General features: G+C 42.7%; 1 protein-coding gene across 9 annotated transcripts in view; it reads right to left on the bottom strand.

Annotated features, from left to right (window-relative positions):
* LOC130355280 (cyclic AMP-dependent transcription factor ATF-7-like) overlaps positions 1–25,913 on the bottom strand; it is a 116,746-nt gene that overhangs the window by 42,100 nt on the left and 48,733 nt on the right. For 8 of the 9 annotated variants that reach the window (XM_056555209.1, XM_056555202.1, XM_056555204.1 and 5 more), the window contains one exon: positions 7,648–7,703. In XM_056555209.1, the coding sequence (XP_056411184.1) occupies positions 7,648–7,703 (56 nt within the window). Of the gene's footprint in view, positions 1–4,582; positions 4,673–7,647; positions 7,704–25,913 lie in introns of all 9 variants that reach the window. The other variant, XM_056555210.1, reaches the window with a different exon arrangement.

Below are 25,913 nucleotides of genomic sequence, written 5' to 3'. Positions count from 1 at the left end.
GTGAACATTGCCATTGTGCTCCATTCGGCTATTTAAAAATTTTTTTTTTGCACAGAACATCTCAAAAATGTATCAGACCACAACCGACTACACCGGGTCCCACTAACTTGACTAGGGTCTGTCGGGAATCTGGTAGTTTAGCGGAGGGGGGAAAAATTGTGCATGCATTTTTTCCTTCACTAAACTCCCATTGTTTTGACGGAATTGCTGAAGGAGCGCCATATGGCAGAGGCCAACGGCAATGTGAAAAAAGCCTAACAATAAAAATATGTTTCTAGTGGATACAAATAGCACTTATAAGGGATAGTAGATTGTTATAGTGAGAATGTAAGAGTCTAAGTTGTACAGTCAAGCTCAGACTTTACATGGAGTCACATATGCTTGACTGCCAACCCATTTAACCAGGGACATTGGTGGGGGTTCCAGTGGTTAGACACTTATCACTTACATTGTGGATCTGGGAGAACCTTTTTCAGCATTTTTCCAGGGATATAAAAATACTAAGAGCCAGGTAATCAATAGAGACACAAAATGGACCAAGACACCTAAAAGGGTATTCCCACCTTAGAATCTAAACGCATATTGCTAGTATAAGCCACAACATATTTATTGTGGGGGTCCAACCCATCCCACATACTAAGGGACAGAGATCCTTTAACTCACCTGCACTGTGCCGCTATGGGCCACTGTGTACGGAATTGTAATACAGCTCAATTTATGGGAAATGTTATAATTCCATTGTTATTCCCAAGAGATTTAGTACCCAGAGATGGCATCACTGATGCAATAGAAAGAAATTTCCTGTTGCTGTATTACTGCTCATCTTGACACAACATGTTGGAGCCATCAATACATCGATTGGGCAGTCAATGTAAAAGCCTCCCGTTAAAGGCATATGTATCTGGTCTCCGATTCTTCTCAATCTACAGCTTCTCTGTTTAGAGCAGAAGTCAATGCTTTCCAGGGCCGGACTGGCCTACCAAGACACCAGGATAATTGCCGGTAGGCTGCTAGCCCGCCCACACAATGTTTGGCAAGTAGGAGCTACCTTACATTGTTAAATTGACAATGTCAGGCAGCCACCAGTGATACACGCAAGGTCCTTCTACTCACACAATAATATATTGCATTATCTTACTCTGAGCAGGAGACAGTAGGTAAACTTTGAGTGCGGCACTGCGTCAGCCTTGTTGTGCTGAAAGTCCCCAGCTGGGATGCATAGCCTGCATTCTATCTTCCACCGCTCTCAGGAGGGGTGGTGGCTCCGCCCCTGACCCAAAGTATCCCTGCCCCTAGACATCTTTGCCGCTTTTATGATGAGTATCCAAATCTCTTCCTATGAGCCATCCCAGGAGTTGCCCTTAGGCTGGTAGGGCAGTGTACACTATTATCATGTGGGGGACTGGAGTGAGGTTACAAGCATAGGGGATGATGTGACCAACCAGGGTAATTATGAAATTCAGCCCAAGGAATCCATATAGCTCCATAATCCTGAGGGTGGATTCATCTAAAAATACCAGGGGCTGCGACAGAGGTCATAGCACTGGAGGATGGTATACTTATTACTCTCTTTATGCATCCTGCAGAGGCTGACTGTATGATGAATGAATGACTATTGCACCCTGTTATCAACCACGTCAGTCTCTGGGTTGAAGTCTAACTTACTAGGGTCTAAATTTATTTGGGTTCCTGTAAGGCTGTATTCACACGGTTCCGTTTTTCACCATGATTTTGGTATAATTCTGATGAAACTACAGCAATAACTGCACTATTTTTACCATGCTTTGCATAATAGAAAACTCTTGTGGCAATTTCACCAACATTGTAGCAACTTTGCAGGAAAAATGTAGAAAAACTGCACTGCCTGAACACAGCCTAAAGCCTGGGGATGGCTGCAGTAGCTGAGGGAAGAAATATCAGTCTGGGACAGATAGAAAAGAAAAGGGAACGTCTACAATCAGAGAAGACATCACCTGTAAGTCAATGGGTGTATAGATGACATGCCACCTTTATTGACATAGTACAGCCTTGTGTTACCTTGTATCAGATGTAATTCTAGAGCATTTTAGAGCTGTGTGTTGTAATGTTTCTCTGTTATTCATCCTGGATAGGTATGAATAAAGCCTGGATAACAATGTGACTTTTGTAGCACAGCTTATTACTTATAACTATAGAGCAACACATACTGTACAATTGAGTGTAGTCTTGTGGATGGCAGCTGTTGCTCAACAGTTAAAATCCAGTGTCTTTAGAAAGTCCCAGTGTAGCCCAGGACTAATAGAAAATGCTGTTACCAGTGACCCTATACAAACTGACACTGTCTTTATTGTCATGACATTGCTAAAGTGAGATGTTTTTTGTAACCAATAGCATCCAGTATCCACATACATTTTGCTTCCTTGAGCTGCAGACATGATACCTACACCACCCATTACTGGCTGCAGCGGTGTCTCACCCCAGTAAGTGATTGGTGGAGCAGTAATATAGTTCAGTGGAGCCCTGATGCAGACACCGGAGGCTATGAGGGAGCGAGGGAGGCAAGCAGAAGCTTTTTTCTGTGGGCATGGGCACATTAGTTAACAAAAAAAAATTTCACTTGATACCCCTTTTAATGTGTAGGGCTCAGATGTTGAGAAGATGAAAAATAGCTGTTAGACTGACCGCAGTCAACTGGAACTCGGGAGGTAGTAGATCCGCTGGACAGCAGTAGTCTGGCACACAAGAGGTAGGAAATCCGCTAGACCTGTGTGGCTGATGACGCGGGCTGTGCCAGGGAACAGAGTCCAAGGTGCCGCTGGTTTTTACCAGAGCCCATCGCAAAGCGGGATGGTCTTGCTGTAGCAGGCGGCACCCAGGTCGCTACCCTGGCAAGACTCAACCACACAAGTAACTAAGGTGAAGCGAGGCACAGAAGGGATGAGACAGGACGTAGTCAGGATAGCAGGAGGTCAGGGCAGGCGGCAACGGAGCATAGTCAGGAACATAGCAGTAGGTCAATAGGCAGGCGGCAAGGAACATGGTTAGGTCACGGAATGCAAAGGTCAGGAACACGACAAGACAACACAGGAAACACTTTATCTTAGGCACAGTGACAAACAAAGATCCGGCAGAGGTATGTGTAGAAACTTATAACAATGAGACAGGTGAAACCCATGATTATGGGCGTACTGGCCCTTTAAATTTTTTGAGCTCCGCCGCGCGCGCCCTAGGAGGTGGGGGCACGCGTGCCGTTGCTCAGAGATTGAGGTGACTAGGGCTGGAACTCGCATGTGGGCGCGTCCCGCAATGCGAATCCCAGCCCCGCTGGCAGGAGACATGAGAAGGAAGATGCGTTCAAGGCCGGCGTGTCCGGCTGGAGCGCAGTGTGTAACAATAGTTTTTTTTTAATTTATTCATTCATAAGTTTCCAAGAGGAATAACAGGACTGACACAATGCGTTCTATGAAAAGCTGATTTAGAATTTTTATTTCATAGGGGATATAAGCATGTTATTCAGCAGACATGTTAGGAGAGGTGACATATCCTCTAACATATTTTGTCTTTGCTTGCATCAGATCAGTACTATATCCTCTTTTATTGTCTGCAGAGTGCCGTTGTATACCAGGTATATAATCACTATTTGGTTACTATATGGTGGAAATACTGGTGCCTATGAAGTGGTAGTGCCCATTTTTCCCTGACTAAAAAGTGAGTGTACACCTGTCCATAACTATGTGATGTGGGTATTCCACTTTATTTTCCTTTGTATGTTGATAGCGGGGTTCACATATTAAGCTATTCTTCATCTTCTCAACATCTGAGTCCCTACACATTGAAAGGGGTATCAAGTGAATTTTTCATTAGCTGTATATTCAAAGTGCTGCTATTCTAAGAGACTGACCTGGAGTTTTCAACTGCAACATCTGTATTTTTGCTGACCACTGCTTGAGAACAGGTAAGGAATTTGTTCAGGTGTTTGCTATTGTGTGTTTGCTAAAGAGCATAGCTCATTAAGGTGTTATATTTGTTGTTGCAGGAGGAGCTTGTGAGGGAATGTGTGTATATATAGGCACAGACTCATTTGCTGGCCTAATTCATTAGCTGCATATTCAAAGTGCTGCTATTCGAAGTGCATTGGAGAGATATTGCAAGAGATAATCAGGAAGTAGTGTGTTATTAATAGAGGGGGTGGGGTAATCCACTACCAGACAGATCCCCAAAAACAAAAGGCTAAGGCAGTTGGAATCCAACATGCCTTTTCTCCACCAACATCATCTGTCAGGAGGCCCCCAAAGACAATGAATGATTAGCTGATCCATCTGGGATCAGTGAGTTTGCTGACTTTTTACTAATGTGTATGGGGGTTTTAAGTTTATTCACAAACAACCTACTAGACCTTACCGATGAGGAGTCCTGTGTGTACTCTCTCTGGTGGACTCACAGCACCTCAGTTCAATAGTATTGGTCACTTCTGAGCCTGCTTCAGTGCTCAAAACTATTCAACTGTATAACTCCATGTGTGGTCTGCCTAGTTATTTATGCAGAAGGTATACTTTACTCAAGAGCATGTAGTGTCTTTTGATTCATCACATCAAATTATTACCTTGCAATGGTGACGGCACTTTACAATAAGTCTTCACGTTCAGGATTTGCCCTTGGCGAAACCAACAAGTATTTACAAGTGGATCTGCAGCTGAAATTTTAGGATAACACTCTGATTTTTGCTATGGACGTGCTTGATGTATGCACTAAAGGATTAGTCCTATTGCCAATAAAGGGAACAGACCAATCATTCAAATGTGCTTTTCTATAACATGGACAACTGCAAAGTTTATTCCAGAGCACATGTCACTGGTATGGAATATGTCTAATCCACAAGCAAGAGCACTCCAGCTCACCCCGGGTATAAGCCCCACTGCAGTACGGACTGGAGCGGACCAACTCCTTGTTTTCAACAATAGAAATAGTAGATGGTCCAGCGCAGAAGCTCTGTAAAATCCTTCTATCTTTATTAGTTTCCGAACACAGGCATTCAGGAATAACAGGTGACTTGTTTCGGCTATCTTACGTAGCCTTAGTCATGCACAGACATCATGTCTAATTATGTCTAATGTATTTACTTAGTATTCACAAACATTTTATAGGTGTAAACTCTGCTTTACAATGTGCCAGTCACTGGTTACCCATTCAGTTCAGAATCCTCACTCTTATCCACAAAGCTCCCCCCAGTGCGGCACCTGCCTACATCTCCTCCTTCATCCCGGTCTACCATCCTACAGGTTCTCTCCACTCTGCTTACGATCTAAACCTAACATTTTCTATAATCCAAACCTCCCACTGCAGTCTCCAAGACTTTATTTGCGCTGCACCAGTTTTCTGAAATGCCCTGCCCCAAATCATCAGACTTATACCAAACATCCACAGTTTTAAACAGGCCCTAAAAATCTCTTCAAGCAGGCCTATAACATCCCCTAAATGCTCTCGCCACACTATCATTCAGCACTGTCTAATGCAGTGTTTCCCAACCAGTATGCCTCCAGCTGTTGCAAAACTACAACTCCCAGCATGCCCGGACAGCCAAAGGCTGTCCGGGCATGCTGGGAGTTGTAATTTTGCAACAGCTGGAGGCACACTGGTTGGAAAACACTGACTAGTGACCGGTTTACCTTCCTTTATGCAATTTATCTTATTTATGAAACATGGCTGGATCATTGAATATACAAAGCACTTTCTGCTTTTGTCTCAACTCTATGCCTCATAATCTGTAAACTCTCATGAGCAGGGCCCTCCCGGTATAATTTTTTGGCGCTATATAAATATTTACTAATCAACATGACAGACCATCATGGCACCAATAAAGGACATGGAGATACAGTATTTACCAATTTAAAATACTAATTTCTTTGTCTAATTTTTTTTATAAAATAAAAAACTTTACATTCTGTTGTATGAACATTTGCTGTTTACAATAGCTTTTACCAATAGATTGCCTGTAATCTGTTGGGTCTGATCTAACGGAATATATTTAAGTGTAACTCATAGTTTGCTGTATCACCTTTTCAAACATTTACTTTCCTTGGACATAAGTGCCCTTGGCAGCCAGTTGTTCCCCTATTACTAGGTATAGGCATATTTATAGTCAGGAAGATTTATGTGCTTTTCTTACTAAAACAGAGTACGTGATAATCTGGCAGCTAATACCACAAGCCTCACTAATACCCGATTAAAGGAATTTAGTCTTTCATCTGCAGCCAAAATAGTGACTAATAGTTGAACTTGATGCACTTGATTTTTACAATACTGATAAGTGTCTATTACAAGCATATGGTAAAGTCCAAACAAGATTCTCTCTGCGCACGCAGAGCACTGTGGATATTACAGGGGCTTCCTACAGCTACTATAAAGCCGGGTTCACATTACTGAATTTCTGTCCATAATTCCGCTCAAGAACTTCAGTCACAATGCTGAATTTTCTGGCTGGAATTTACGACAGGTAATGCAGATCAAAAATGCCACCATAACACTGAACTTGCTCAATGTTCTGGCAGAATCTGCTACGCAGACACTGCTGTCTATGGGAACTGCAATATCTGTGTAGTCATATCAGACTGATTCAGGATTTTGTCTGGCCGAAAATTCCAAAGTGTGAACCCAACTGGGGATAGACTTCCAAAGAGTGGCAGTTCTCCACGGCACTGACCAGGAACGGACACATCAGGTAAGTAGAAAGGTGATTTTTTGGCATAATGCAACGCGTTTGTTGCGCGGCTTCATCAGGCCTGATGAAGTTGCACAAGCGGGGTGAAACGCGTTGCATTATCCCAATAAAATCACCTTTCTACTTACCTGACGTGTCCGTTCCTGGTCAGCGCCGTGGAGACCCGCCACTCTTTGGAAGTCTATCCCCAGTTGGTGTCGACTTGGTTGGGAGGCTGCAGACCGGACCCTAATGCTCACTGACACTTACCATTGTTGTGTGTGAGTCCACACAACCACCTGGGGTAAGAGGCTTGCCTAATCATTCCTTTTGCCATATCCACCCGGGTGGTTTACGCTATGGAACGCTCTTTTTGTTTTTATATAAAGTGTGAACCCAGCCTTTCTAGTTTATTACAGCATTCTTTAATTGTCCTGTTATCTGTAGTTTCAGCGATACACTTAAAACTACATTTCCCAGCATGCCCAGCTCCTCCTCAGAGTGTATCCACTGCCCCTCTATTGTATTTTCTGTGTAGCCCACCCAACCTTACACACCCTATTATGGCCAGCTGAGCCTTCACTCTTCTGTACCACTTTAAACTAGTGATATGGAGTTTAACCCACCAGTTACCCCCTTACTTCCTCCAAATAAGATTTACCCATGCATGGCATCAATTGCAGTTCTGTCATACATGGCAAACTGAGTTCATGCTCACTAAGCCATACTCCATTGGAAGAGAGGCTGTGCTGAGCATAAGCACACAAGACAGTGTCATGGAAAAAGATCCCTGGTATAGCCACATGATCGGAATCGAGAAATCGAGGGCAATAATAAAAAAGTAAAAAAAAATAATTTTAATATAACATATCTTTGCAGCAATCTCCCAATAACCAATGGGAATGCTCATAAAGCCTAAGAAATGAACAATGACAAACCATCAATAGTGAACAGCTCTAGATGTCCCTTACCTGTCCGCAGCCAAGAGCGCTGCACACGAAAGGACGATCGTCTCCCATTACTTTACCTGCCGACCAAACAAAAGAAGAAATTGTTAGCTACAGTAGTCTTTAAAATAAATTATCACTTTCAGTGAAGACACCACTGTGGCGTATTGAGAAAGAGCAACACAGCTTAATTCACGCCGGTGGTGTGCAGGGAAAAATGATAAAAGAGAATTCCTAGTAATTGCCATGTAAAGCAGGGTTTTCAAAACAACGTGTCTTCAGCTGTTGCAAAACTACAACTTCCAGCATGCTCAGACAGCCAAAGGCAGCCCGGTCATGCTAGGAGGTGTAGTTTTGCAACAGCTGAAGACACAGGGTTTGGAAAACACTGCAGCACAAGTCCGTCTGTCCTGGTTTATTGCAATGTATTAGTCAACTGAAGGAAACCCTCAGCTGTGATAAGTATAAGGTCTGTGGGGTTTTAACATGTTACCCAAAAAAATAAAAAATAAAGAATGTTTCCATTCATTGACAATGAACAGATGTTAAGAATGGTGAGGAACTGAAACAAACAACTGGTTGGAGAGCTATAGAATTTGTAGGTAACACAACAATTGAGCTATTTTATACATACATTTTATACATAAATACCTAAAAGTCTATTCACAGCATACAGTTTACATTCACAGCTTACAGCATAAAATCCTGTGCATCAAATATGCGCAGGATACTGTACATGTGAATGCACCCTAAAGAAGGACACTCAGGGGCTAGAGGCAGGAAGCACATAAATGGCTGCAGTGTGTACGCTTCTTCCAGCGTCTGCTATCTGGTGTCTGATTAAATATAGGGGCATGTGGGTTCAATCTCCAACTAGGCCGAGTTCCAAGGGCTAACCATGATAAGCACTGTACAGCGACCCAGAATATCTGCCCAGTCAACCCTGTGCGGGGTTAAACAGGTGGAAGAGCTGGAAGGCGCTCATCACTCATAAGGAAATCACTGATCATTTCACCACCTCACCGCTGCCACAATCCAAACAACACCACATTTATTTATCCTGTCAACCCATCTGCTTGTTTTCTCTAGAAAATAAATAAAATTTACTACATCACTAAGAAATTATACACAGCAAAACTTCATCCAACATCTGACATAAAGACACCTTGATCATCTGCTGTTTGGGGCACAGAATTGAGGACAATCCAAAATCTCCGAAGACTAGGGGTAGCCAGTCAGGAGACTTCACTAAGGACCCCAGATAACCCCAGTGTACAGTCAAAGGGGTATTTCAGCACTAAGTAAAATTGCAGGGGGTCCTAGGGGTTGGAACCCTGTGATCAGAGACTGTTGATAGAAAATACATTTTTACGGGCTGGAATACCTCTTTAATGGTGCGTTCACACGGCCGTCTGTCCCCGTTTTTTTTAATCCCCATTTTGTTTCTTTTTTTGCAGGCTGTAAACGGATTCGAAATGGTAAAAAAAAAAAATCCCATTCATGTCAATGGGATTTTTTTTTTTTTTTTTTTACAATCCGTTTGCACCCGTCTGCACTAATTTCCGTTTTTTTGACGGCAGAAAAACGGCACATGCAGTATTTTTTCTTCCGTCCGAAGAACAGAAGAAAAAACAGATACAGTAAATTTAATATTGAAGCCTATGGAATATGGATGAGCCTTTAACCCCTTAAAGACCCGGGGTTTTTCCATTTTCGTTTTTTCCTCCTTAGCTTCAAAAAATCATTACTCTTTCAATTTTGCCCCTAAAAATCCATATTATGGCTTATTTTTTACGCCACCAATTCTACTTTGTTATTACGTCAATCATTTTACCCAAAAATTTACTGCGAAACGGGAAAAAAAAATCATTGTGAGAAAAGATTGGAAGAAAACACTATTTTGTAACTTTTGGGGGGTTCTGTTTCTAGAAAAAACTCATAACTACATGCAGGAAAATGTATACGCTTAAAACTGTCATCTTCTGACCCCTATAACTTTTTTATTTTTCCATGTATGGGGCAGTATGAGGGCTAATTTTTAGTTCTGTGATCTGAAGTTTTTATCGGTACCATTTTTGTATTGATTGCTTTTTAATTTTTTCATGATGTAAAAAGTGACCAAAAATGCACTATTTTGGACTTTGGAATTTTTTGGCGCATACGCCATTGACTGTGCGGTTTAATTAATGATTTATTTTTATAATTCGGATATTTCCGCACGCGGTGATACCACATATGTTTATTTTTATTTACACAGTTTTTTTTTATGGGAGAAGGGGGAATAGGAAACCATTGATCAATGATTCTGCTTCTTGACTGCTCATGCCTGGATGCCTGGATCTCATCATTCAGCGATCGGACAGCGGGGGGGCAGGTAGGGACCCTCTGGCTGTCCTGTAAGCTGTTCGGGATGCCACGATTTCGCCGCAGCGATCCCGAACAGCTCCCTGAGCTAACCGGCAATGATTTACTTTAACTTTAGATGCAGCGTTCTGAACGACACATCTAAAGAGTTAAATAGCGCTCGGCACCTTGATCAGTTAGAGGCCGTGGCCCCGCGTTATAGAACGGGAGCGGACTCAGGGCGTACAGGTACGCCCTGGGTCCTTAACAGGTTAATGTCATCCGTTTGCATCCTTTTTTTGGTTTATTAACGACACGGATCCAAATTGATAGAAACGGATAACATCCGTTTGTATCCGTTATTTTTAAGTCAGTTTTTAATTTTGACAGGAGAAGAACGGAACAGGTCTAGACGGCCGTGTGAACGCAGCCTAAAGGAGAACAGCTTACTTTTTTTGTTTTTTGTGCCTGGGCTGCAAAGACATAAAAAACAAACTTTTAAGGGGTACTCTACTGGAAAACATTTATTTTAATCAAATGGTGACAAAAAGTTAAACAGATGTGTAAATTACTTCTACTAAAAAATATTAATCCTTCCAGTACACGGGAAGTTCTTTTCTTTTTGAATTTCCTTTCTGCCTGACCACAGTGCTCTCTGCTGACACCTCTGTCCATTTTGTGAACTGTCCAGAGCAGGAGGTTTTCTATGGGGATTTGCTCCTACTCTGGACAGTTCCTAAAATGGACAGGCGTGTCATCAGAGAGCACTGTGGTGAGGCAGAAAGGAAATTAAAAAAGAAAAGAACTTCCTGTGGATCAGAACAGCAGCTGATAAGTACTGGAAGGATTAAAGGACAACTGCAGCGCAATATACACTTATCCCCTATCTACAAGATAGGGAATAAGTGTTTGATCGTGGGGGGTCCGACCGCTGGGACCCTCACGATCTCCTGTACGGGGCCGCGGCTGTGCCGTGGCTCTCCCGTGCAGGGGGGGTGCCTGCCACAGCATGACGTTGCGGCCGGCACGCCTCCTCCATGCATCACTATGGGAGAGGCGGGGAGGCAGTGTTCGTGCCTCCCCGGCTCCCCCATAGAACTGTATGGGGACGTGGAGGAGACGGGGCGTCACCGTCGACCTCTAGGTCGACGCTACGCGCCCTTAGCACTCACTATGAGCGCTTATGGCGGCACCCCGTTAAGGAGATCTCGGGGGGTCCCAGCGGTCGGACCCCCCGCGATCAAACACTTATCCCCTATCTTGTAGATAGGGGATAAGTGTATATTGCGCTGCAGTTGTCCTTTAAGATATCTAGCCCCCCCCCAGCGCATTTATCATGATATGCCGCCACAGTGCAATTATAATTTACCAACTGCAGCGCATTTATCATGATATGCTGCCGCAGCGCATTTATAATGTACCCCCACAGCACATTTATCATAATATTCCACCGAAGACTTATGTGTGAAAAGTATTCTATCAGCAGCGCATCTGCCAGCCCGATGCGCTGCTGATAGAATACCTTTCACACATAGCGCTGCATAGGCATATGTATATAAAAGCGCATCTATATACATATGCCTCTGCAACGCTATGTGTGAAAAGTATTCCATCCGCAGCGCATTGGGGTGACCGGCGCTGTGGAGGGGTACATTATAAATGCGCTGCGGTGGCATATCATGACAAATACTCTGCGGAGGGGTACATTATAAATGGGCTGCGGTGGCATATCATGACAAATGCTCTGCGGGGGGTACATTATAAATGCGCTGCGGGGGGGCACATTATAAATGCACTGTGCGGGGGCACATTATAAATGCGCAAACGGATGATATTAAAGGGGTTATCCACCATAAATTGATTTTAGTACATACCTGGCAGACAGTAATGGACATGCTTGGGAAGGATCTGTGCTTGTCTCGGGGCTAAATGGCTATGTTGTGAGACTACCATAATACTGTGGCTAGCTTTTTGTGAACTGGTATTTCCTTTTTGATTCCTCTTTTTTGCCAACAAATCCCATAATTCCATTTTCCTCCCTCCCACACATCAGCCACCCCACCCATTGAAACATAAATGAGCTGCATCCATCAAAAGACCTGTGGTTTTTAATCAGGGTGCCTACAGCTGTTGCATTAGTTTAAGATTGATCTCTCTCCCATCAAGCGATGGCTCCACCCATTGAAGCAGACAGGCTCCCTGTCATCAGCTGACTAGTGAGTCAGGTCTCGGCCACATTGCAAGCTGGGAAAAATCTGAGACAACAGTCATTTTGTATGCTGGTAAAAATAAATATTGGGGTGAAAATCACAAGAATTGTGAGAAAACCGTCACACACAGGTACAGACACTATATTATGAACTACACTAACTTTACAGCCCCTGTAGCATAGTCAAATAAAAAAAAAAGAATCCTGGAATAGCCTTTAAAGGCTCATCCATCTGTCATAGATTTCAATGTTCAATTTTAATTTTATAATATCCGTTTATATTCAGTTATTTTTGACGGAAGAAAAAATACTGCATGCACCATCTTTTTCCCGTAAAAATAAATAAATAAAATAAAAACGGAACAGGAAGCAAATGGGTGATAAAGGATTGTAAAAAAAAAATCCTATTGACATCAATGGGATTATTTTACAGCAGTTTGCAACCAGTTTGAAAAATTATCAAACGGATTGATAATGGGCATTGATTAACAGATGCAGTCGGCCATGTGAACGAGCCCTAATACCCTATCCACAGGATAGGGGATAAGTAGCTGATCGAGGGGGGGGGGGGGGGGGTCCAAACTCTGGGACCCCTGTGATCTCCGGAACACAGGACTGCGGCCATCAGTGAAGGAGGGAGCGTGACGTCTACTGGTAGACGGCACGCGGTCCATTAATTTCTATAGAAGCTTCGGTGATGTCCAAGTACTGCACTCGGGTCTTTTTGGCGCTCCCATAGAAATGAATGGAACACGTGCCATCGGCAGCATGCGCTCCTCACCGAGAGCCGGATCATGTTCTGGAGGTCACGGCACATTTTTTTAGAAAAACAATAGACATATTGTACAAAACAAAGAAACATAATTAGTACATACCATTATGAAATCCTAAAAAAGCGATATCTTAGTCTGAAGAAAAAACACTTATATCGTTCCTCTTATTCAGACCTAATGCACCCAATTAAAGCCATTTAAGCATTTTTCCTTCAGACAGCACTTGTAAGGATTTCATAATGGTATGTACTAATTATCTTTCTTTGTTTTGTACAATATGTGTAATTTTTCTAAAAATATGTGCTCCATATGATCCTCATCTACAGTAATGGCCATAAATGTTGGCACCCCTGAATTTTTTTTTTTACAGTATTTCTCACAGAAAAGGATTGCAGTAACACAAAATAATTATTGGCACCCTTTCAAAATTGTGGAAAAATAAGATTGTTTCAAGCCTGTGATGCTCCTTTAAACTCACCTGGGGCAAGTAACAGGTGTGGACAACATAAAAATCACACCTGAAAGCAGATAAAAAGGAGAGAAGTTCACTTAGTCTTTGTATTGTGTGTGTGCGCCACACTAAGCATGGACAACAGAAAGAGGAGAAGAGAACTGCGAGGACTTGAGAACCAAAATTGTGGAAAAATATCAACAATCTCAAGGTTACAAGTCCATCTCCAGAGATCTAGATTTGCCTTTGTCCACAGTGCACAACATTATCAAGAAATTTGCAACCCATGGCACTGTAGCTAATCTCCCTGGGCATGGACGGAAGAGAAAACTTGATGAAAAGGTGTCAACGCAGGATAGCCCGGATGGTGAATAAGCAGCCCCAAACAAGTGCCAAAGATATTCAAGCTGTCCTGCAGGCTCAGGGAGCATCAGTGTGAACTATCCATCGATATTTAAATTAAATGAAACGCTATGGCAGGAAGCCCAGGAGGACCCGACTGCTGACACAGAGACATAAAAAAGCCAGACTACATTTTGCCAAAATGAACTTGAGTAAGCCAAAATCCTTCTGGGAAAACGTCTTGGTGACAGATGAGACCAAGATAGAGCTTTTTGGTAAAGCACATCATTCTACTGTTTACTGAAAATGGAATAAGGCCTACAAAGAAAAGAACACAGTACCTACAGTGAAATATGGTGGAGGTTCAATGATGTTTTGAGGTTGTTTTGCTGCCTCTGGCACTGGGTGCCTTGAATGTGTGCAAGGCATCATGAAATCTGAGGATTAACAATGGATTTTGGGTAGCACTGTACAGCCCAGTGTCACAAAGCTGGGTTTGCGTCCGAGATCTTGGGTCTTCCAGCAGGACAATGACCCCAAACATACGTCTAAAAGCACCCAGAAATGGATCGCAACAAAGTGCTGGAGAGTTCTGAAGTGGCAGCAATGAGTCCAGATCTAAATCCCATTGAACACCAATAAGAGAGATCTGGAGCAGTTTGCAAAGAAAGAGTGATCCAACATTCCGGCTGAGAGGTGTAAGAAGCTTATGGATGGTTATAGGAAGCGACTGATTTCAGTTATTTTTTCCAAAGGGTGTGCAACCAAATATTAAGTTAAGGGTGCCAATAATTTTGTCCAGCCCATTTGTGGAGTTTGGTGTGACATTATGTCCAATTTGCTTTTTTCCTCCCTTTTTTGGTTTAGTTCCAATACACACAAAGGGAATCAACATGTGTATAGCAAAACATGTGTTACTGCAATCCTTTTCTGTGAGAAATACTTCACTTTCTAGAAAAATTTCAAGGGGTGCCAACATTTACGGCTATGACGATATAGTTTAATGTATATTAATATTATATCTTATACAGTGGGTTAATAAAGTTATTTGTATATAAGTGTGGGGATCTAGACAAAGGTTAGAGGTCAAGAGGAAGCGCTGAGGATAGCGTGAAATGGCCCGTTGGTCATAATCTGTATCGGCGACCTGACTGGTTTAATATATTCTTCATAAGATGGGCTCTACTATAAGTCAATAGTACCCAATTGTTGCAACAGGACAGAAAGACATTGGGGAGCAAAAATGCTCAGCTACACCCTTCTCCCAGCTCTATCCAACAATGGTGGAGCTTTGAACACCCAGATATCCACCAATCAAAACTTTTGCCACTATTGAAGTGAATGGGAGCTGAGCTGCAGTAACCCAGTGCCACTAATACACAATGAATAGTAGGGGGCTTTTAGCCCTGTTCACTGTGTAGTGCAGGGTGCCAAATAGCTGATTGGCTATTAATTATACAGTCCTAGAAAACTTCTTAAAATTCTGAAATAACTTTAAAAAAAATGCTTTTTAGGGGACAATCATATGGTACACATATTACTGTACAGTGTATCACATGAATACTTTCAAATCATAGTTAAAAAATGCCATGTATACCGGGGTAAGTAATCCCCATGTGGTGGTCCTGCAGCTGCTTCCCACCCGCCTGTCTGTCTATGTATAGGGAGACATTTCTCTGAAATGCTGTGTCTTGGGCAGCATAAAACAGGTGATGGTTTCCCTTCAACTATATGTCTATGCAAAGGGTCTGGAGGAGCTGTGAATAAAAGCTTCAACCACTATAAACATCTTTAAAAAAAAAAAAAAAAAACTTAACTGTAATGAAGGGTGGCTATCACTTTAAAGGAGAACTCCAGACCATAAAAATTGTCCCCCATAGTGCCGGCAGTAAAGAAAAAATAAAGATGTACATACCTTCCTCCGGTAACCGTCTACGGTCTCCGCCACAATCCACTTCCTGGTTGCCGGTGGTCGGATGACTCAGCCAATCACCAGCCACAGCGCAGTCCGACTTGGCCGGCGATAAGCGTGACGTTTTCGGCCCTGGCCGCAGATGCCGGTGTAGTGAAGAATTTTGTGTCGGACTGCGCTGCGGCTGGTGATTGGCTGATTCATCCGACCACCGGCAACCAGGAAGTGGATTGCTCTGGAGACCGGAGCGGGTTACCGGAGGCCCCGAGGGAGCGGAGGAAGGTATGTACATCTTTCTTTTTTTACTGCCGGCACTATGGGGGACAATTTTTATGGTCTGGAGTTCTCCTTTAAGATGTAAAGGCTATCACCTTAAAAAGGGACCAACGATAAGTTACGGCTATAGTAATAAAATCTTTTTTATACAGAAACATTAGGTACACAGACATTATTTCATTTAACTGATGGGGAGGAGGACTTTTTCTTGATAAACCCCAATGCAGCATGGGACATTTTCCATCTAATATGCCATGACACAGATTCTTTGCCCATTTTTCTGAAGACAGAAACACAAGAAACATTGTTAGATGAAAAGAAAAGATTCTTTAGAGTCCACAAATGATGTGTGTGCAGTTTACTGTTACTTATTGGTCAAAGAGAAACCTTTTACATTTAAACAGGGCTTCCTACTTCCTATCTCTGCTGTCTGCTTACTGTGCTCACTATCCTACTCACCCAGATACCTGGGAAGGTTCGGTGACCAGCTTCTTTTTTAGGTAAATGGCTGTAAATCTGTCCTCCTACACAGCTACAATACACAGAAACTGGAATGGAAAGATTTCCACCATTTTCTGTGTTTTTAACACACTCCTGGATTTGGCAAAAATTCTGACCAACTACTCTAAAAGGCCGTTCACATGGAGGAAATTCTTCTACTCCACTCAAGTTCCGTTCCGAAAAGCAGACTGCAGATTTTTCGCAGTTTTTGGAGATTTCCAGCAAAATGATGTGCTTTCTAAACACAGATTCCGCTCGAATTCTTAACTTAACGGGGCTCTGAAGGGAATGCCACAAAATTTAAAGACATTTTTTATAATTTTGCGGAATCCAGAATTTCTCTGTGCGGCATTGGACAGTGTAATCCCCAATAAAGGAAAACGGTCATCTGTTCACCCACACTAAACCCAATATACTAAGTTAGGAGACCGATGAGGGTTTTTTTTATAAATCAACTGATGCCAGAAAGTTAAACAGATTTTTAAATTACTTCTATTTAAAAATCTTAATCCTTCCAGTACTTATCAGCTGTTGTTATGTTCCACAGGAAGTTCATTTCTTTTTGAATTTCCTTTCTGCCTGACCACAGTGCTCTCTGCTGACACCTATTTACATTTTAGGAACTGTCCGGAGCAGGATAGGTTTGCTATAGGGACAGTTCCTAAAATGGACAGAGGTGTCAGCAGAGAGCACTGTGGTCAGGCAGAAAGGAAATTCAAAGAGAATAGAACTTCCTGTGGAACATAACGTTAAAGGCTGATAAGTACTGGAAGGATTATGTTCCACAGGAAGTTCTTTTCTTTATGAATTTCCTTTCTGCCTGACCACAGTGCTCTCTGTGGACACCTCTGTCCATTTTAGGAACTATCCCTATAGCAAACCTATCCTGCTCCGGACAGTTCCTAAAATGGACAGAGGTGTCAGCAGAGAGCACTGTGGTCAGGCAGAAAAGGAATTAAAAAAGAAATAAACTTCCTGTGGAACATCCAGCAGCTGATAAGTACTGGAAGGATCAAGATTTTTAAATAGAAGTCATTTACAAATCTGTTTAACTTTCTGGCACCAGTTGATTTGAAAGAAAATGTTTTCCAGTGGAGTACCCCTTTAAAAAATACCTGACGGCAGGGTCTCCTGCAAGCTCGGTCAAATCCATATACCACTGCTTGCATTTCCAAGCAGAGCCAAAAGCAGCCAAATGAGAATGCATCTTCTTAATAACTAAAGGGGGTCTCACCACTCAAAACTTTAGACCTGTCAGTAGTTTTCAGAACCTGAGGGTAGTACATAGAGAAAGCTAGCCAAGTAAGTGTACCAGTAAGGAATTATGTCATGTCCGCTATGAACACCAATATATTTGGAAACCTCCTGCTGACAAGCATGGAGTTGATCTTGTTGTGCTATAATGTATGCATATTAATGGTAGCATGCAGTTATCCAATTTCATACAACAAGAACAGCAGGAAAGAGACATATGCACAGCAGCAAACATGAGTTCTGCACATTTTCATGACAGAATTAAGTAAGTGGCTTGTCTTACAAGCTTCAGTCCTCAAGCATTTCCTGGGAAAGTCCGGTGGACACAGTATTAATTTGGAGCCCATAAGCCGTGCATGTGTATCATTTTATTACTATTATTTATAAATGAAGCGTGAAGGAAAAAAAAAGCAGTTCCTCCCTCCAGCAGCTCAGGGCCTGGGACATGCTCCAAGTCGGCAGCACTCCACTCGCTGGTTCTGTAGGAAAGCTATGTGATAGACTATGAAAAGTCGTCGTGTCAGCAATGAGCCTTAGGCAGGAGGTTTTCCTCTGTGAGACGCTTTTTAGCCATGGTGCAGTGCGACCAGACTGGAAACCACAATGTTATGCTTTTAAACTATAGTTTAATGCAGTGTTTCCCAACCTTACTCAGAAGAAATGGGGTTACAAATTTTGGGGGGCTTTTTTTCTTATTTTTCCTTGTGAAAATGAAGTTAGGCTAAAACCAGCAATTTAGTGAAAAATTTTTTTCCCATCCAACTTTAACAAAAATTTGTCAAAAACCTGTGGGGTGTTCAGGCTCACTATACCCCATGTTACATTCCGTGAGGGGGTGTAGTTTCCAAAATGGGGTCACATGTGGGTATTTATTTTTTTGCGTTTATGTCCGAACCGCTGTAAAATCAGCCACCCCTGTGCAAATCACCAATTTAGGCCTCAAATGTACATGGTGCGCTCTCACTCCTGAGCCTTGTTGTGCGCCCCCCGAGCATTTTACGCCCACATATGGGGTATTTCCGTACTCAGGAGAAATCGCTTTAAAAATGTTGGGGGCCTTTTTTTCCTTTCACTGCTTGCGAAAATAAAAAGTATGGGGCAACACTTAGTGTAAAAAAATTAAAAAAGTTTGCACTAACAAGCTGGTGTATCCCGCAACTTTTCCTTTTCATAAGGGCTAAAAGGAAAAAAGCCCCCCAAAATTTGTAGCGCAATTTCTCCCGAGTACGGAAATACCCCATGTGTGGCCCTAAACTTTTTCCTTGAAATATGACAGGGCTCCCAAGTGAGAGAGCGCATGTGCATTTGAGGACTAAATTAGGGATTGCATAGGGGTGGACATAGGGGTTTTCTACACCAGTGATTCCCAAACAGGGTGCCTCCAGCTGTTGTTAAACTCCCAGCATGCCTGTACAGTCAGTGGCTGTCCGGAAATGCTGGGAGTTGTTGTTTTGCAACAGCTGGATGCTCCGTTTTGGAAACACTGCCTTACAATACGTTTTTCATTTTTATTGGGGACAGTGTAAGGGGGTGTATATGTAGTGTTTTACCCTTTCTTATGTGTTCGTGTAGTGTTTTTAGGGTACATTCACACTGGTGGGTTTACAGCGAGTTTCCCGCTAGGAGTTTGCGCTGCGGCGAAAAATTTGCCGCAGCTCAAACTTCAAGCAGGAAACTTACTGTAAACCTGCCCGTGTGAATGTACCCTGTACATTCACATGGGGGGCAAACCTCCAGCTGTTTCAAAACTACAACTCCCAGCATGTACTGACAGACCTTGCATGCTGGGAGTTGTAGTTTTGCAACAGCAGGAGGCCCCCAAACGCTGGTTTAATGTAACAGCCGTTTCATTCTACACCGACGGCCTAGTGCAGCGCTAACTCCACTACTAAGGCCACTTTCACACTATAGAAATGTCCGTTTTAAAGATCCTTTATGATGACCTGTTAACAAAACCATTAAAAACGGATATTAAAAACGTATGTTACAAAATCCCATTATAGTCTATGGGATTTTTACATTACCCGTTTTAACCCGTCATAGCCCATTATTAATAACGGACGTTAATTTGTGACGGGAAAGATAGCATGCACTATTTCTCCCGTCACAAAATAACGGGCTATGATGGGTTAAAACAGGTAAAGGTAAAAATCCCATAGACTATAATAGGATTTTGTCACATCCGTTTTTAAATGTTTTGTTAACAGTCATTATAATGGATCTTTAAAACGGACATTTCTATAGTGTGAAAGCGGCCTAACTCTCCATCCCAAACCTGCACACTCTGAAGCAGTGTTTTCCTAACAGTGTGTCTCCAGCTGTTGCAAGGCTGTGCAGCATGCTAGAAGTTCTAGTTTTTTAACAGCTGGAGACACACTGTTTGGAAAACACTGCTCTGGAGGCAATATTCTGGGCCGAAATCATCTCCTTCCCATACATGTAAATAGGGATTCTGCAACTCTATTAAAAAAAATTAAATAAAATAAAAATAAAAACAGCATGCTACTGTCAGCAGACTAGAGTCAATGCAGGGAGACAGCCCTCATGTAGACCCATACCAGAAATGTAAACCTTCGATTTCTGCTGCAGATCAAATACTAAAAATATGTCTCAGATTAGAAATACGCACATCCGACACGTGTGATCATATTCTGACACGCCAGCATACGGTCTCCATTTGCCAAACAATTAATGAGGCTGGGTCAGAATGTTATATTTTAGTCAGAATTTGGCCAACATTTTGGTCAGTATTTTTTAGCCAAAACCAGAAGTGAGATCAAAACACAGAAAATGGAGCTAAACTTTTTATGAGCTTTTCTGGATCTGTTCCACTTCTAGTTTTGGGTAAAATGCTGACCAAAATGGGCTCCAAAATAAAGACAAAACACTGACCAAAATACTATGGAGAGATTTATGATTGCCTTCCTGACATTTATTTTTTCCTGAAATTTGGCACAAACATTTTTGTGCAGTTAGATTTTGTGCAAAAATTTTGCACCATTTCAAAATAGACAACTTTGGCAAAAGGGGCTGAGAAATGGATGGCTTCTTTATTGACTATGCAGCGGACGAGATTTATTAAGTGAGCCTTATTAAAAGTCAGTGAAGTGGCTGCACACAGATACATATTGAGAAATCTTCCCCATTGTGTGAGCCTGTTTTTGCGGTGCACAGGATATCTAACTGATCAGCGAGGGTCTGACACCTGGGAACCTCACTGATCATGAGAGCAGAGGTCATATGTAACGCAGCATAGCATATACTTGGCCAAAGCTTCATTTACTAGCTTTTGCCAACATTTGGAAGCCTTGTATGCAATATAGTGGCCAAACACAAATGCTGACACTCCATTCACTTTGGAGACAATTGACCTTTGATCTCTTGACTGGTGGGGGTCCCTAGCAGCTGGATCACCCCCAACCAACAAGTTATCCCTTATCCTGTAAATAGAGGTTCACTTTTATCTAACTCTTAAAAAAAAATATATATATGACGTAATCTCTTTTCTAAGATCTTTTTGAAAACTGCTGGAAATCCCCAAATCTAAGCAGTTTATTAAGAAGCCTTAGTCACTTCCCAGACTTTTCTCTAAATGTATGATAAAGAGATCATAAGAGTAGGGTAAGGAGTATGGAGTTCTACAAATACAGCCATTCTAGCCTTGTCCCACCATTCTGAATAAGCTTAACTTGCATCCCAAAGAGCTATATCCCTCATAGACATTTATGTAATTTCCACAGAATAGGCCATAACATGTCTTATAAATACAGGTCCCACCACATGTGGAGTTGGATTAAGACTGGCTGCTTATCTTCAGGACAGGACATAGATAATTAGGAAGGGGGGGTACCATCTCACACCACCACCACCACCAATCATTTGTTTAGAGAGGCCGCAGTGTTTTAAAGGGGTACTTCGTTGGAAATTTATTTTTTTTTTTTTAATCAGTCTGTGCCAGAGAGTTAAACAGATTTGTAAATGATATAGAAGCGCAGAAGCCAGCGATAAAAGTAACTTCACCTTTATTTTCATCCAGATTAAAACATCGACATGGATTCGTCTCAAACACAATGGCAATGACAAAACTCAGGAAACGTCCAGTACAACGCGTTTCAGGTCACGTGATCTTTCATCAGATGCATCTGATGAAAGATCACATGACCTGAAATGCACCATGCTGGATGTTTCCTGAATTTTATGTTATTGTCATTCTGTTTGAGACAAATCCATGTCGATCTTTTATCGCTGGCTTCTGCTGTTCTATATCATCGTTGGAGGTTTCTTTGCCGTGCGAAAGCCTTAGGTGGGCTGACGTTCTCCGCTACATATAAGATTTGTAAATTACTTCTATTTAAAAATCTTAATCCTTCCAGTCCTTATCAGCTGCTGTATACTACAGAGGAAGTTCTTTCTGTCTGACCACAGTGCTCTTTGCTGACACCTCTGTCCATGTCAGGAACTATCCAGAGCAGGAGAGGTTTTCTATGGGGATTTGCTCCTGCTCTGGACAGTTCCAGACATGGACAGAGGTGTCAGAGAGCACCCTGGACAGACTGAAAATAAATTCAAAAAGAAAATAACTTCCTATGGAGCATACAGCAGCTGATTAGAACTGGAAGGATTAAGATTTTTAAGTAGAAGTCATTTACAAATCTGTTTTAACGTTCTGGCACCAGTTGATAAGAAAAAAATTGTTTCCCACTGGAGTATCCCTTTAACCCCTTCCCGCTATAGGACGTATGCATACGTCCCAGCACCAGACACGTTCGCACACTGGGATGTATCTCTTGCACTGCCGCGGGAAGCGCAGGAGATCGGAGGCGGGACCCAGCTGTCAATCACAGCCAGGGACCAGCCACAGCTGCCGGGGCTGTGATCACACCAGTCCCGGCAGCATTAACCCCATAGATGCCATGATCAATCCTGATCACGGCATCTATGGTGTTGACAGGGGGAGTGTGCTCCCCCTGTTCACCAATGGTGCCGCCGCGATACGATGATGACCTCCTGTCTGCCTGCTACGGAAGCCTGTGAGATCCAGCCAGGGGCTGGATCGCACAGGCTGTAGTGTGTGCAGCTCATCAGGTCATACTGTGCTGCAGTACAAATGTATTGCAGCATAGAATAACCTGTAAAAGTAGAAAAAAATAGATACATAATAAAAAGGTTGTTCAATACATGTATAAAGTGTATAACAAAAAAAAAATGCTCCTTTCTCAATAAAACCTTGTATTGTCATCAAAAAAGATTAAAAAAATAAAAAATAAAAATCATATACATACATAATAGGTATTGCCACATACGTAATGACGTGTACTATAAAGCTATAATGTAAATTATCCCGCACGGTGAACACCATTTAAAAAAAAAAAAAATATGAAAGATTGGGCAATTTTGGTACAAATAGCGGAATAAAAAAAAGATCAAAAAGTAGCAGGTATCACAAAAATGATACAAATAAAAAGTACAGCTCATCCTGCAAAAAATAAGCCCTCATTCAATGGCGTCAGAAGTTACGGCTGTTGAAAAATGAATGGCAGGAAAAGAATTTTGCTCAGAAAATGAAAAAGAACATAGAAAGCTATATAAAATGGGGGTCGCCATAATCGTACCGACCCACAGAATTTAACATCACAGTAGACACCATAAAAAAAAATTTAAACGACAGAAATTTTCCAATTTTTCACAAAAAATGCTGCATATGTCGTCAAAATTGCACCACTTATAAAGTACAATATGTCACGAAAAAAACAAAAAACTATCTCAGAATCGCTCCACCAAGAAAAAGCATTCTAATGTTATTACCATTTAAAGAGACCCAGTCAAAAAAAAGCCTGGTCATTAACCTCTTTAGGACCCAGCCAATTTTCAGTGTAGGATCCGGCTATTTTTTGCACATCTGACCACTGTCACTTTAAACATTAATAACTCTGGGATGCTTTTACCTTTCATTCTGATTCAGAGATTGTTTTTTGTGACATATTCTACTTTTAGTGGTAAATTTTCGTCGATACTTGCACAATTTCTTGGTGAAAAATTCCAAAATTTGATGAAAAAAATTGAACATGTTGCATTTTGTTTTTACTTTGAAGCTCTCTGCTTGTAAGGAAAATAGACATTCCAAATAAATTATATATTGATTCCCATATACAATATGTCTTCTTTATGTTTGCATCATAAAGTCGACATGTTTTTACTTTTGGAAGACATCAGAGGGCTTCAAAGTTCAGACGCAATTTTCCACTTTTTCACAAAATTTTCAAAATCCGAATATTTCAGGGACCAGTTCAGTTTTGAAGTGGATTTGAAGGGCCTTTATATTAGAAATACCCCATAAAAGACCCTATTATAAAAACTGCACCTCTCAAAGTATACAAAATGACATTCAGTAAGTGTGTTAACCCTTTAGGTGTTTCACAGGAATAGCAGCAAAGTGAAGGAGAAAATTCTAAATCTTCATTTTTCTCTCGAGTAAGGAAATACCTCATATGTGTATGTCATGTGTTCGGCGGGCGCAGTAGAGGGCTGAGAAGGGAAGGAGGAACAATGGGATTTGAGAGTGAATTTTGATGAAATGGTTTTTGGGGGCATGTCACATTTAGGAAGCCCCTATGGTGCCAGAAAAGCACCCCCCCCACATGGCATACCGTATATACTCGAGTATAAGCCGACCCGAGTATAAGCCGAGGCCCCTAATTTAAACCGAAAATCCCAGGAAAAGTTATTGACTCGAGTATAAGACTAGGGTGGGAAATACATCATCCCCCCCTGTCATCATCCAGACCCGTCATTAACATCCTCATCATCATCACCGCCTGTCATCATCCAGACCCTCATCGTCATCACCTGTCATCATCCCCTTGTCATCATCCCACCCCCCCCCCTTCATCATCCCCTTGTCATTATCCCCACCCCCCTTCATCATCCCCTTGTCATCATCCCCACCCCCCTTCATCATCCCCTTGTCATCATCCCCACCCCCCTTCATCATCCCCATGTAATCATCCCACCCCCCCCTTCATCATCCCCTTGTAATCATCCCACACCCCCCCTTCATTATCCCCTTGTCATCATCCCACACCCCCCCTTCATTATCCCCTTGTCATCATCCCCACCCCCCTTCATCATCCCACACCCCCCCTTCATCATCCTCTTGTCATCATCCGCCCTCAGTGGTCTTCAACCTGCGGACCTCCAGAGGTTTCAAAACTACAACTCCCAGCAAGCCCGGGCAGCCATCGGCTGTCCGGGCTTGCTGGGAGTTGTAGTTTTGAAACCTCCGGAGGTCCGCAGGTTGAAGACCACTGCGGGCTTCGACATCATACAGCCCCCTCTCACCCCCTTTAGTTCTGTACAGTACTCGCCTCCGCTCGGTGCTGGTCCGGTGCTGCAGGGCTGTCCGGAGAGGAGGTCGTCCGGTGGGATAGTGGTTCCGGGCTGCTATCTTCACTGGGGGCGCCTCTTCTCCGCGCTGCGGGCCCGGAATAGAGGCGTTGCCTTGACAATGACGCAGAAGTACGTTGGTAATGAACGTACCTCTGCGTCGTCGTCAAGGCAACGTGACTATGCTGGGGCCGGGCCCGAAGCGCTTAGAAGAGGCCTCCCCGGTGAAGATAGCAGCGCGGAACCGCTATCCCACCGGACGACCTCCTCTCCGGACAGTCCTGCAGCACCGGACCAGCGCCGAGCGGAGGCGAGTACTGTACAGAACTAATGGGGGTGAGAGGGGGCTGGATGATGTCGAAGGCCGCAGTGGTCTTCAACCTGCAGACCTCCGGAGGTTTCAAAACTACAACTCCCAGCAAGCCCGGACCGCCGATGGCTGCCCGGGCTTGCTGGGAGTTGTAGTTTTGAAACCTCTGGAGGTCCGCAGGTTGAAGACCACTGCGGGTGGAGAGTTCACTCGAGTATAAGCCGAGGGGGGTGTTTTCAGCACGAAAAATCGTGCTGAAAAACTCGGCTTATACTCGAGTATATACGGTACCATTTTAGAAACTACACCCCTCAAGGCACGTTACAAGGGGTCCAGTGAGCCTTAACACCCCACAGGTGATTGACGACTTTTTGTTAAAATCGGATGTGTAAATGAAAAAACTAAATTTCACTAAAGTGCAGTTTTTTACCCAAATTTACAATTTTTACGAAAGGTAATGGGAGAAAATGCCCCCAAAATTTGTAACCACATCTTTTCCGAGTATGGAAATACCCCATGTTAGGATGTAAAATGCT

This window comes from Hyla sarda, chromosome 2 (assembly GCF_029499605.1).
Source record: "Hyla sarda isolate aHylSar1 chromosome 2, aHylSar1.hap1, whole genome shotgun sequence".
NCBI lineage: Eukaryota > Metazoa > Chordata > Amphibia > Anura > Hylidae > Hyla > Hyla sarda.
This window is presented reverse-complemented; position numbering and strand designations above follow the sequence as displayed.